We start from the raw sequence: 13,097 nt of genomic DNA on the forward strand, positions 1-13,097 counted from the left end.
CTATGATATTTGCTACCAGATGCCAAATTTTTGTTTAACTTGTATTTAGAATTAGGATATTAGTGTGTAACATAAGTATTACTGACAACAGATCCTAGCTAGTGTATTGCTGTTGTGTACAGGGTAGGCTGGAATAGAAGAGATGATTTCATACTAGCATAGCTGTTGAAATGAGAAGTGTATAAATAATTATTCACCTGGTTGTGAGTTTTAGTGCAGCCTATAAGGCTGCAGATGTTTCTTGAGGTTCATTGAAGAGCCACTGAAGAAAAGACCCCCCCCCCCCCCCCCCCCCCCCCCACACACACACACACACACAGCTTCGGTTTCTATTGTTTCAAAAACTGTGCAGTAAAGTAGACGTGCTTAAGCTCTATGAATAAAAGGTGCACTGATGGTTTACGTGTTGCAAAAAATAATCATTTGTCTTTTTCCAGAAACACGTTTTGTGTTAATGTGCCAGTTTTCTATCTGAGCGTTCTGCAGCCATCCTGGAATCGTGCACGTGTGAAATTTTCTTTGTGTCAAAGCGCTGAAATCTTACACTTAAGGAGAAAGTAGTGGGGTTTTAAAAAGGTGCGAAAATGCAGAGCAGCCAGGGCTGTGTTCCTGCAAATCTGTTGTTACATTTAGTGGTTATCTAAAAGTACTCCTTCCATCTTTGCCCTGGGCAGAGCTGTCCTAGTCCCAACCCATCTGAATGTTCAGGTTCTCTCTTCATATTTGTTTTTTTGTAGGAAATAAGCAGGAAACGCAGCACCCTGAACCCTTTTTGTGTTGCTTCTTTGCACTAAAACGGAAATTCTTTTAATCAATAACCTGTTTCTGCTCCCGTTTCTTAGCCTTGCATCTGGATTAATGACGTTCTTTTGTACTAAATTTTGTACAGAGATCACCGATACCCTTGAGAAATGTATTTAAGTAGAAAAATACAAATAGTGCCTTAGAATCTTAGAATTGTGGCATTTTTTTGTTCATTTGTTTGATGTGAAGACTTGTTTTTCCTCTGGGATTTGTTTGTTGCATATTTAATTCCACTTTGTGCCAGGAGGAATTATTCGTGCCATATTCACTTTTCTGCCATAACAGAGTATATTTGTCAACCTAGAGGCATTAAACACCCACGAAGCTCGAGCTGGAGTGAGTTTTGCTGTTGAACGAGTTGCGTCTTCTGTCTGCTTCATGCGTGTCCGTCAGGGGTTCAGTTTCCATAAGTGAGCGGTTAAAGGGGCTGAATGATTCAGTCTCACGTCAATAAAAAGCACCTTGTGGTCCTTTTTTTTTTGTAAATATAGCTGAAGAAGAAAAAACGAGATATTTATGTCGGTGACAGCGGTAGAGCATTATCTTGTCAATCCTTTTGAGATGCTGTTGTTCAATAAAGCACCTTAGCACCTGTGAGTTTCTTTTTATTCCTCTGGAGCTTTTTCTGCGTGCTCTTACTCAGACTGCTCAGTCTCAGCCTCTTTGTTCATCTATAAATGACATCATCTCCAGCTCCCCAACGCATGCTGCTGCATCCCCCCCCCCCCCCCCCAAATTCCAGCGTGCATATTTAGCACGCTAAAAATGATGTCATTCCAGCGCTTTTTTCTTTTTTCTCACCCCATCACCACCTCTCACTTTGTGTAATTGTTACTATTTATCATCACAATCTGATTCAAACTGTTTATTTATACTCTTCATTACACGGTTAGTAGTCGTAGCACTGAGCTGTGGTCCGATGGGAAGACCCGGTGTCTCCTGTCCCCTCTTCGCTGGACCCAGTCTGTTTCGTTTCAAGACAGCAAGGCCTCCGCTTTCCCCTGCAGCGCTTCACCACTCTCCCACCCTCGTGCCACCCCCCCACCCCTCGACGTCTACCAGCTGGTAAAATTAAACGCTGAGTGTTTCCGACTGGCCCAAAGTCCCCACTCTCCTGCCCATTGACTGTCCCCATGGCAACAAGCTCATCTGGAGCTGCTGATGGAGGCTGTCTTCCTACCTGGCCACGGAAAGCGGCGGGCCTGAACCGAGCTGAGAGGTTAACCGTGCAGCTGTGAAAGGCAGAGTATAAGAGAGAATTGGCTTCTGGAAGTGAAAATGGCCCATTACACTCTGCTGCGTTACAGAGAGCTCCTCTGGCTAGGAGGACAAAACCGTCCAATGTGACCTTGACATTGTTAAGGTTGCGCTTTAGATTCTCAAAAGACACAAAGAAAGTCCATTTGAGCTGACCCGTGTGTCTTTTGTGGATTTCATCGTGGTCACAGCAGCTGTCACTCTGACCTAAAGTAGGACAGTCTGAAAATAAAATGCAGCTCCGTAATGTCGGCCAGCAGAGCTGGAATTTGTTTGAAACACTTGTGTAAAAGATCAGGAGATTTGCTTTTCGCCGGCGACAACAGTTTCCAAGGATACTTTTCAGAACACACAAAGGAGTGAGCGAACGTCTCAGTCAGCGCTAGGGGGGGTGCAGCGCTGACAAGAGTGTGTGTGAGGGAGACACTTTGATATCAACTCCCCAGAAGAGGCGGGAACCTAAGGCTGCCTGGCTCTGATCGGCCACTCTCTGCACAAACATATGCATGGCCCTGGGGGTGTTTGTGCTTGCTCTTGTGCTTTCTGCTGGGGCCACAAAGTGTGTCGTGTTTAATTCATAAGTCTGCGTTGCTGACCTCCCCTCGCTGAGCAGAAGCGCGCTCTTCACCTGGCTGGGCTCTGATGGTGTGTGTGCAGCCCAGTGCCGAAGTGGAAGAGTCTTCCAAAGGACAGAAGGGAGCCAAATCCCAGTTTGGGGACAGCTGATCCGCCACTAATCTGAGATTAAAACTGGCACAAAATATCCAAACCGAACATGAATCCAGTGTTTCTGAACACGAATGAGTCAAATCACCCTCATTTTTGAGCTAGACAGACTGGAGTGTGAACTTCTGAATTAGCATTGTGTGTTGTGGGTTTGCAGCAGTTGCTGTGTCCTTTTGTCTCCTTGTGAAGGTCCCAGTAAATGTCTGTCACCAGGCATTAAAGCAGCCAGCTTGATGAACTAGATTTCTAACAGAATTAACTCAAGAGGCCCTTGTTGACATTCAGCCGCCATCAAAGGTAATCATACGATTATTAATTGTTCCAGGACAACCTGTGCAGAGGCTAAATGAGACACGGCTTTCAGAAGTCCCAAACTGTTTCATCTGCACCATAAGTGAACCGTTATCTAGAATTCTCACCTCAGGGCTTCATTGATTTAATCCCATATCTGCAGCCAAATCAGGTGGAACTGACCACTTCACATTTTGCCTCCTTTGTCCTCCATTTCCATTCCAGCGCCCCCACTCTCACAAGCTTTAACCAAAGCTTGTTGTTCTGCTTCTGTTTAATACATCTTAATCACAAATAATCCTAATCCTCCCTCAGTGGACAGGATGCGGCATATGCAGACATATGGTCCAACAAAGCTAATTCATCACACTGTGCAGAAAAACGCCCAACAACCGGACTGCTGAGCAAGAATCTGGATGGATGGAGAACAGAGTCATAGTCTTTAGTAGTTTAGGTACAGCTTTGTGCACACGCTCAGCATCTGCTGTGCTAAAACAGGAGAAACACGAGGAAAAAGTCGAAAGAAGCTGGAGGTAAGTTTGTACAAACATTTGATATTTCATGTTTAGGAAACAGTGAAAGCAAAATGACCTATTTGTGTAAATGAAGCTTGTTTTGTGGGTTTTGGTGCAGCTTTACATGCATGTTGTCCCTACCTCCCATGTTGATGGGGTGACCTTTGACCTTTCTGACACTATAAATGTGGACATGCTTCAGTACAAATCAGGACACTGCCTGATTCTACAGAAAGGTTTGCAATCGGTGTTCAGACATTTTAAAAATGTCTTGTGTCCTTGTTGGCACGTCCAGATGGGACTGAGTTTGAAAGTGTTTGTGCTAGCTTCTGATTACCTGGGAACATCCCCCCCTCCCCCCATTTTGTCTCAGATCAGTCCAAAGCAGAGCGGACAAACTCCATCACCGTTGTCGGAGCTGTGATGGGCGCAGTCCTTGCCCTGTTCCTCATCGTGGTCTTCATCATCGTGATCGTCGCCGCTCGCAAAGCCCCTCCAACAGCGTTCACCGACAAAGTGTAAGTCCAACAAATAATTCATGCTGTGCAGAACATGCTTGGCTGGTTAAATAATGACACGATACCTGGAGAGGAGGGGGTCGCTCCTGTGAAGAGCATCACTGAGGTGGAGGTGGAAGATCATTTCTGTCTTGGCAGCAAGCCCTGGGTCTGGTATTTAAGTTTGTTCCTGCAGCTGCATTAATGTTGGAACAAAAGAAGAACTTGGAGGCTAAATTATTTAAACGCTGTGTCTTGAGCCCCTAGACTAACACAAATCTGTTGTGCAAATTTAGAGTTACTGACAGATTAGGAACATCAGAAATAGACATTTTGCAGAATTCTGCAGAAAACTGTAAACCGTCAGCTTGTGACTTAAAGTCTCAGAGGAAAGTAAAGACATGTATAGGATGGCAGTGATCAGCATGATTTAGTGCTCCATAGCCGTGGGCCCTGCACCAGCCATGTGTCGGTGGTCAATGCCACGACAAACTCAGCATCTTAAGTGTGACCGTGGCTGGAAGTCCCTGTGGATTGAGTTGGGTGGGGGGTGAGGATAGGGACTCACACCTCGCCCCTCGCTCCTCTCCTTCATCACACACAGACGTGAGTAGGACAGCAGGTCACTGAGGGCACCAGCTGTAATCTTTGTACGAAAGAGGAGTGCTGCGTTAAGCAACACGTAGTGGTGGAAAAAATCGATGCCTGACGTGACATCTCTTTAGGAATCACCAAGGTCAGTTTCTAGGTTTCAGTTCAGCAAACGAGTGGATGACTTCTGCATCTGGTGGGCTTTTTAGAGTTACAGCTGTCAGATCCACTGAAGTCCGTGACCTTTATCTCTCAGGAATAAATAATCTGAGAACCTGCTGACAGGGAAACAACAAGCTCTGGTAGCATAAAGCTCCTGTTAATCACCAGCTTTAATCGAGCTGTAAACATTCATCCATCTCCATCACTTGCATCTTCTTTCATCCTTTCCGTCAAAAGTATTCTTGTTGGATCTGTGGGTTTTTTCTTGTTAATTTCTACCCTTAAATCCCCAAAAACATCACTATAGATTAGAATTTAGTCCTTTAATCAGTCACATTATCTATTTTGTGTAGATTTTTTTCATGTACAAAGCTAAATCTCCTCTTGCTGCCTTGTGTTTTTCCTCCTCTGTGAAGAATTGACCTTCCTCCGACTCACAAGCCGCCCCCTCCCTATTCGGAGAGAGCACCGGCTGTTCCTCTGGGAGTCCACGCATCGCAAGTGGCCTGGCTGTGTCAGGTAAACCCCGCTGCCTCGCTACAACCAGCTCAGGAAACAAATCTGAGCCAAAGGAAAGAAAATAAATCACTGCATTTGTCACGATGAGTCACAGCAGTTAGGTGTCATTATTGGCGTTTATGAAGTGGTGAGACATTTAATGGCTCTGCTTGTTTAAAATTTGGGATGATTTTAATTTAATTACGTGTCCTCAGCATGACTCAAGCTCTTTCTACAGCTCCCACTTAAATGAAAGAAGGAAACCTTCACTTTGACATTTTAAAACAAGCATCAGCCGAATGATCATCTGATTTTCTGATCTTTAGACCCGTAGGGGAGAGCGCAGGTTTGAGCAGCACCCGCCTGCAGCGAGGGCCACAACCCAGCAGCGCTCACGTCTGGATTGGGCGTGTCATCAGAGCGGGACTGACCGGGTGTACATCAGCCACCGCGAACACTACGTGTGACAGATGTCCTGAACGCAGCCTACCAATCACCTGCCGGCGAGCAAACAGGCGTCACCTGATTCCCTGAGCCATCAATCCAGAGGAGGACGGGCAGCAGCAGCAGAGGAGGAAGATGTCCCTCTTTGCAGGCAGCTCTTTACACTTTCATCTCTTTTCATTTCATGTTTAAAAAAAGAAGAAGAGGGGAACAGGCTGTTCTTGATGCCAGTTGACTCCCAGGCTCTCACAGAAATAGGAAACTTAGTAAATATGTAGGCGTAGCTTGGAACAAAAGTGGGAACGACTCCTTCAGTTCCTGAAATGTCAAACTATTTCCTTTGGCACTTCGCTGCAGACATGCCCAGCATAAACCTTTCTTATAATGAAGTTTGTGCTTTAGCAGAAAATAATCTCACCAAACATTCAAACTCTCTCTTCTCTCATCTTCTCATGTTAAAGAAGAGAAATCTTTGGATTCATATGTGTGAATCTGTAAAGAATTAGTTTTCTTTTGATTTGTTAAATTATAAACTTATCAGGGAAACAATAGGCTGTTCTGTAGAAAAACAAAACTACTTCTGGTTTTTAATGTGGCAATCCAGGGAACTAACCTTTTAAAGGATAATCTTAATCCTATTTACATGTCTTGAGCTTATTGACAGCTAATAAATCTCGAACGCAAGTGTAAGGGACGAGGTGAGAAGTTTTTAAAGGAGCGATTATGAGCTGCTGTGTAAAGGCAGACGGCTCCATAATGGCGCTCGATGACCTTTAAGAAGTAAACGCTGAAGCTTGGAAGTTCTGAGTCACCATGTAATGAAAGAAGAGAAGCTATCCTTGAAGATTTCAGAGAGTTTGAATTGATGCTGGTAGGTTTTTATTTATTTATTTATTTTTTTACTTCTTTTGAATAAAAACATCTTGTCAAGGTCATCAACACATAAAATTTACTGTTTTTTTCCCCCAGAGACAAAAGCTCGTTCTAATACCAGGAAACTCTTAAAAAGATGACGAGGTGTTTGAAAAGCTGGAGGTAACATTTTGTGTTGATGTTTGAAACGTTTGACTCGGTTGTTGTAGCTCTGAGTTTGTCTTTCTGAGGGATGCTGCAGCCATTTCCCATGGCTGACCCCTAGTGGCCGAGCAGAGCATCCTCAGTGACCTGTGTGACCTTTAGCTGTTATGTCTTAATGTAGACACTTAAGACTAAAACACACAGAGTTTCTACATGTTTCTAGTAAATAACTTTTATTGGGGGGCAAAATATTCAACATAATACATGTAAAAACGACTAAATGTACAACACAAAATGATCTGTTAGATTTTTCTGGAGAAAATCTTTATGGTTTCTTTTCACAATAAGGCCACAAAGACTAACATTGCACACACAATATGATTTGAAGCATTATTGCATAGTTTAGTTTTTTATTTCTCAAAATTAGATTTTAAAAGTTGAATCTATACTGTGTGTGAAACATCTCATTGAAAGGGGTCTTCAGAATATTCTGGAGGAAACCGAGCAGGTCTCGATACCGAGCATCGCTAACCGAGATAAAGTAGAAATGTTTGTGCCGTATATGAAGTGTACGTGTAGTTTAAACTCATTAACACATGTAAGCGTGTGTACTGATGCACCATTTAACGTTCATCTGAACAGAGAGGCTGTGGCTCAGGTTTGGCAGCTGAAGTCACAGAAAACACAATCTGTCATCCATCTCATGTAATCCAAATGTTTCAGCAATAACTTTAAAGAAAAAACACTTTATAAAGTTCTTGTTTCCTTGTGAAAGACTTTTATTGTGGGGTATTCTGTGTAATTTTGTGTGGATTATTTTGACAAATAAACACAAACTGTTACTTTTGGATTTGCTCATTAATGCAAACTTTCAATGACAATACATATTATAATTTTGTACAGCAATTAACAAAATTAAACACAATTAAAATGACTGTGGTTTGGTTGAAGTGATGTTCATTAGACCTCCAGCAATAGGCATTGTTGCCATGGTGATATTGACCTCTTTCTTAGGTAAAATTGAGTAACTAACATCCATTGTCTGAACCCGCTTTGTCTACGTAGGGTCGCAGGGGGGTGGGGTCTCCAATGGGCAATCAGGCAGAGTACACCCTGCATAGAGAGCCAGTCCATCGCAGGGCAACACAGAGACACACAGGACAAACAATCATGCACACACACACACACACCTAAGGACAATTTAGACAGACCAAGTAACCTAACAGTCATGTTTTTTTTTTTGTTTTGTTTTTTTGGACTGTGGGAGGAACCCGGAGTACCCGGAGCGAACCCACGCACGCATGCACAGGGAGAACATGCAAACTCCATGCAGAAAGATCCCAGGTTGGGAAGCAAACCCAGGACCACCTTGCTGCAAGGCTACAGCTCTAGTAACCACTGTGTCACTGCGCAGCTTAGTAACTAACACTTAATTCAAATTTAATTAAACACCAAGTTTAATTAAACTTACATTTTTTCATTCTTTTATTATTTTTAGGAAGTGGGGGTGGGGGGGTGGGGGGGGGGTAAAAAATTTTTTGTCCTATGTGTGAAAGAATTAAACTAGAAACAAATTTGCATTTGAAATCAAATCAGTTATATTTACTGAAATGTCCTGGAAGTCATTTATGTGCCTTTGGTTCATAAGAAATAATTCAGTAAATTGGAGATAACTCTTTTTCTTACTGAGAAAAAACACAAAGAATAAGTTAAATAAATGAAAAGGCAAAAATAAATCACTAAGTCAGATTTAACACTATGTTGAGTTTTAAAAAAAACGTGAGATCAGTTTGTGATTTTATTGGTTTACCTGCATGACTTTTATTTAGTTGTGTTCTTGGCATTCAGGCAGCTTTCTACATATAAAAATTCTGATAATTACTAAATAAAACTAGCATGTTTAGTCTGTGGAGATAATAAAGCAACAAGCTTGCAGAAGCTGAAGTTCATGAAGAGAAACAGCTAGAATAGGCTTAATCCTGCTGATCTCTACCACCTCCCGGTGGTTGTGATGAGTACTGCACGTCTTAACAGAAGATGGCAGTAAAATAAAAGTTTATTCTCATTTAAAAAAAAAATCTTAATTTTAATTTATTCAACAGTAAGTCCAGACTCTGCAACATTTCCTCCACTTTTTTAGTAATTTGTAACAAAAGATCCAAAAAGTGAGTCTGATTAGATTCGAACACCTTCAGGACAACTTATTCCTCAGTGGGAAAAATAGTTAAAGTGGAAGAAATGTTCCATTTAAGAAGTTGATCACAAACATTAGAGTGATGCTTTGTCGCAGCAACATTCAGCCTTGCATCGTCACGAACAGCTGGCTTCTAACATGAATCCAGTCTTCATTAATCATGTAAAATCTACTCTCAGACATGTTTTTACTGTTTGCAGAAGACGACTGAGTGAAGACCAAGAGCGTCTCAGTAAATAACGTTTCCCACCTTACACACAGTCCCAGCCTCTGCTTGGGTGAATGGCAGTTTTGTTTCTGCTGTCAGGATCAATTAAATCTTGCTCCCATAGACGATCACAGAGTAGAGATGTAAAAGCTCTGCCCCACCAGCGGCCCCACACACATTCCAACATGTTTTCCGGATCCCAAATCCTTTCAGGGCACGAGCAGCCGAGTTACTTTGACTTGGCTTTCTGTTTGATGGCAGGTGGAGCAGGTTTAGTGGTGGCTTCAGGGGCAGCAGAGGGTCTCACTGACTCATACAGACTCGTAAACCTGGGTATGAAAAACAAGCAATGCAGATTTGATCTCTTCCTTTATTGATTTAAGATTATGAGTAAAGAAAGGAAGAGCAGGTCACTTACATGGATCTCATTTTCTTTTCCACAGCTCTGACTGCTCTAACAGCGCGTCTTATCCTCACCTACAAGATGGCAGAGGGATAAAAGCAGATTGAACTAATCAGAAAGTGTTTTTATTAGCTGGAAAAAACAAATCCAACAAAACTCACCTGCTGTTTTTTGTATAACAATGGAAAGGAGAAAAGAGCAATCACAGCTGCAAGACAAGAAGAAACGTTTATGTGTTTTTGTTGCTAAAGTGTTGCGTGTGTGTTTTAGCCACAGGGTCAGAGGGTTTTTAACATCAGAGCTCACCAGACATAATCAGAGTCAGTCCGTTGGTCTCGATGCCGACGTAAGTCAGCAGGTAGAGCAGCAAAACAAACTGAAGGCGAGAAGAGACGAAGATCAGGATTATCTCCAAGGAATAACAGACTTATAATAATAGCACACACACACACACACAGTGCTTGTTAGAGTTCCTGCATTCCTGTTTGTTTAATGGTCTCGTTACTCCTTTTTTTTCCACTTTTCTCAAAATATTTTTTTTGCATTTGTGCGCTAATTTGCATCAGTGTTCCTCTAAATTTGCATAAGACTCTTTAGCCCTCTAACCAATTTAGTCAAAGAAGAAGTATTTTTTGTCAATAATGAGGCCAGTGTGGTCTAGTTTTAACCATCAAATGTGGCAAAGTGCTTGAGATGTTTACATTTATAATTAACTCCTAGGACAAACCCTTATGATAAAATCTGCTTTGTAATTTAGGACAGAAATGCTGCTTTAGAGCAAAACGGTTTGCCTGAAAACTTCTGTTGAAAATCACTCCAAAAATGAGGACTCTGCTGTGAAAATGATGCTTCTTTACATAAAAATAACCCAGTTTTTGTGCTGATCAACATAAACATTATTTTAGCTGTTTCCTTTATTTTCTATAAAACCTTTTTAAAAAAGGTGCTCATATGATGTATCTTTAATTATTGCATCTGTGCACAACATGAGAGTTTAATGTGTTTTTACTTAAAAACATAAAAACCTAATGAGTGTGAAACTCTTTCTTATTTTCTACCACCAGATGGCGCCAGACATGTTTAGGAATCAGTTCAGGAATCAGTTTATGCATGTGTTCAAACTCATCAGTCCATCATCACGCTCTGACCTTAATGGAGTCGATGATGTTTTCAATGAATAGAAGGCGTTTGATCTCTGTGACAGCGAATGCCATCAACAGCACCAGCTCCTCCACCAGCACCACCGTGTCCTTATCCGTTAGAGAGCTGTCAAAGTCCAGATAGGACCTGGGAGCAGAGCACAGGGGACCCACCAGGATGCAGATGAGAGAGGATCCTGTTTTCTTTCAAACCATCAGAGAGGTGAACTCACTGGAAGGGGTGGAAGCCAGAGCTCCAGTGCAGCACCTCCAGCAGCTTGTAGTACAGACAGACGGGGAAGGTGATGCACATGATGCCCAGGAGGACGTGGGACAGCACAGTGATGGCGCTCAGCTGGAAGAGGCTGGCCAGACCAATCACCAGACCTGTAAACACCACGCCAGTCCTCCTCATGTTCCTCCAATAAACCAGATCCATGACTGCAGTAAAACACCAGAAAACACACCAGGGGAGTCGGTGAGAAGCAGATTGTTAGTTTAAAGATAAACCCAAGAAAGTTTTAGGAACAAAACATCCAAACAAACAACCATCCTCTGAATGAACAATTAAAACAAATGTTAGACAGGAAAAAGGAACAAAACAGTACAAAAATTATCCAAATGCTTGAATTAAAAAACTAAACAGTTTAAATCTCTTGACAAATAAATAAGAATGTTTGACTTTTTGTATTAGTTTGTCTTACATTAGATCCTCTGAGATGAATATCTTGGCTTTAAGTCATAATCTCTTAATGATTTTCCGATTTAAACAATTATGTCTCACATCTAAACAAACACAACTGGATAATCTCAGGGGTCAGCCAACAAAAGGAAATAAACATGTAAAAATGCAAATGAGCAAGCTCCTTAGATTTAAAAAAGACATAATTGAACATTTTCAGACTTATCAGACTTCTTTTATTGGACTGAATATTTATAAATGAGCTCAAACTTGGACTCAAACTTGGGCTTTTAGGCACTCGTTTACCGACATTAAGTCTAACAATGTTAGAAGGGGAAAACAAGCCACATCTTAATCCTTGATTCATTTAAAACATGAAACAAACGCACCACATTCAGCCAGAGAAGCTCCAGTCTATCTCTTTGTGAGTGAAAGGCTCTGTGTTTGACTCGTCGTCCTGTCTCACACCTGCCTACTAACTTCCCTCCCCTCTACCTGACTCCTCTGATTCTGCTCGCTTTTTAGCCAACACAAATCATTTCCTTACGTTTGGTGGCCATTTCAGCAGTGGTCCTGCTTGCTCCCCTCTCTTCCTCGAGCCTCCACTGTTGGCCTGTGCCCCGAGCTTTTTTTGGCCACCCCAGCACTGTCAGCAGTATAAGGCCTGCCCAGCCTAATTTTAACTGTGTATTGGATACACCCTGTGAGGATTCACACACACACATTGCAGACTGAAATCGGGAATCTGAGACATCAGCATGTACTTGTCCCTCAGCTTCAAGCGGCTCTCATTCTTCCTCTCTCAGGCAAACGTGCACACAGAGACCTCTGCATGCAATTAGGATTCATGCAGCAGTATGGGGAGAAAATGGTCTCAAAAGATCTGTGTGTGTGTGTCTAGATTTGTGCATGTGTATCTAGATTTGTGTGTGCGTAACTAAAGGTTTGTGTGCGTGTAACTCTTGGTTTGTAACTTATTACATTTGTGTGTGTAACTTCAGTTCTCACACATACAAATCATTGAACACACACACACAAATCACCTGGTACACACGGACGAGACTGCAGTACACACAGATCAGTTTACAAGTACAAAAATTATTAGTCATTTGTTATAACCCTTTCACTATGTTTTCATGGCTCATTAACACATATATGTCTAAATAAACCATTTTAGATTATTAAAAATTGTATAAGTCTATTATAACTACAGGATCCTGAGATACTCTATTTTTCCACAGAAAAATCAAATTTGCTTCCCAATTTATTTAATTCCACTTTAATGTCAAAACTGTTTCTTCACATCCCTGGTGCAAACAACAACACAAGTAATAATATAATGACAAAAACATATGAAGTTAAAAGAAGACAACATACCTAGTGGTGTTGGTGCAAGCAGCAATGGGGAAAAGCTTCCAATTGTGCAAGTTCTCCCAGTTAAAAAGATGAGTGGCCTGTAATTTTCATCATAGGTATAACTCAACCATGAGAGACAAAATGAGAAAAATATACAAAAACTCACATTGTCTGATTTTTACAGAATTTAATTGAAAATTATTGTGGAAAAACAGTTTTTGGTTTTCTACAAACAAGCAAGAATTCTGACTCTCATGAAGGCTTCTTGTTCTCCATGCATTACCTGTATTAATGGCACCTGTTGCAACTCGTT

General features: G+C 41.7%; 2 protein-coding genes across 5 annotated transcripts in view; one reads left to right on the top strand and one right to left on the bottom strand.

Moving 5' to 3' along the window:
• The window catches only part of nectin3b (nectin cell adhesion molecule 3b), a 46,401-nt gene extending 38,079 nt beyond the window's left edge, over positions 1-8,322 (top strand). For 2 of the 3 annotated variants that reach the window (XM_054730616.2, XM_015961015.3), the window contains one exon: positions 1-1,401. This exon is cut by the window's left edge and continues 2,943 nt beyond it. Coding sequence is in view for 1 of the 3 variants with exons in the window: in XM_054730615.2 (XP_054586590.1) it covers positions 3,967-4,111; positions 5,260-5,362; positions 5,668-5,808 (389 nt within the window). In the remaining 2 variants the exon portion in view is untranslated. Of the gene's footprint in view, positions 1,402-3,966; positions 4,112-5,259; positions 5,363-5,667 lie in introns of those variants that run through there. The other variant, XM_054730615.2, reaches the window with a different exon arrangement.
• A 236-nt stretch (positions 8,323-8,558) lies between these two features.
• On the bottom strand, positions 8,559-12,098 carry rtn2b (reticulon 2b). 2 transcript variants are annotated; one of them, XM_015961016.3, is made up of 7 exons: positions 11,976-12,098; positions 10,980-11,187; positions 10,756-10,894; positions 9,914-9,983; positions 9,769-9,815; positions 9,623-9,681; positions 8,559-9,533 (listed from the first exon to the last, which is right to left on the bottom strand). In XM_015961016.3, the coding sequence occupies exons 1-7, from the start codon at positions 11,986-11,988 to the stop codon at positions 9,434-9,436; spliced, it is 636 nt and encodes a 211-aa protein (XP_015816502.1). In that variant the 5' UTR covers positions 11,989-12,098; the 3' UTR covers positions 8,559-9,433. The 2 variants fall into 2 exon arrangements, with proteins under 2 accessions (XP_015816502.1, XP_015816503.1); XM_015961017.3 differs by having other exon boundaries at positions 11,818-12,011.
• Between the last annotated feature and the right edge of the window lie 999 nt (positions 12,099-13,097).

The sequence above is a fragment of the Nothobranchius furzeri genome, chromosome 10, assembly GCF_043380555.1.
Source record: "Nothobranchius furzeri strain GRZ-AD chromosome 10, NfurGRZ-RIMD1, whole genome shotgun sequence".
Lineage (NCBI taxonomy): Eukaryota > Metazoa > Chordata > Actinopteri > Cyprinodontiformes > Nothobranchiidae > Nothobranchius > Nothobranchius furzeri.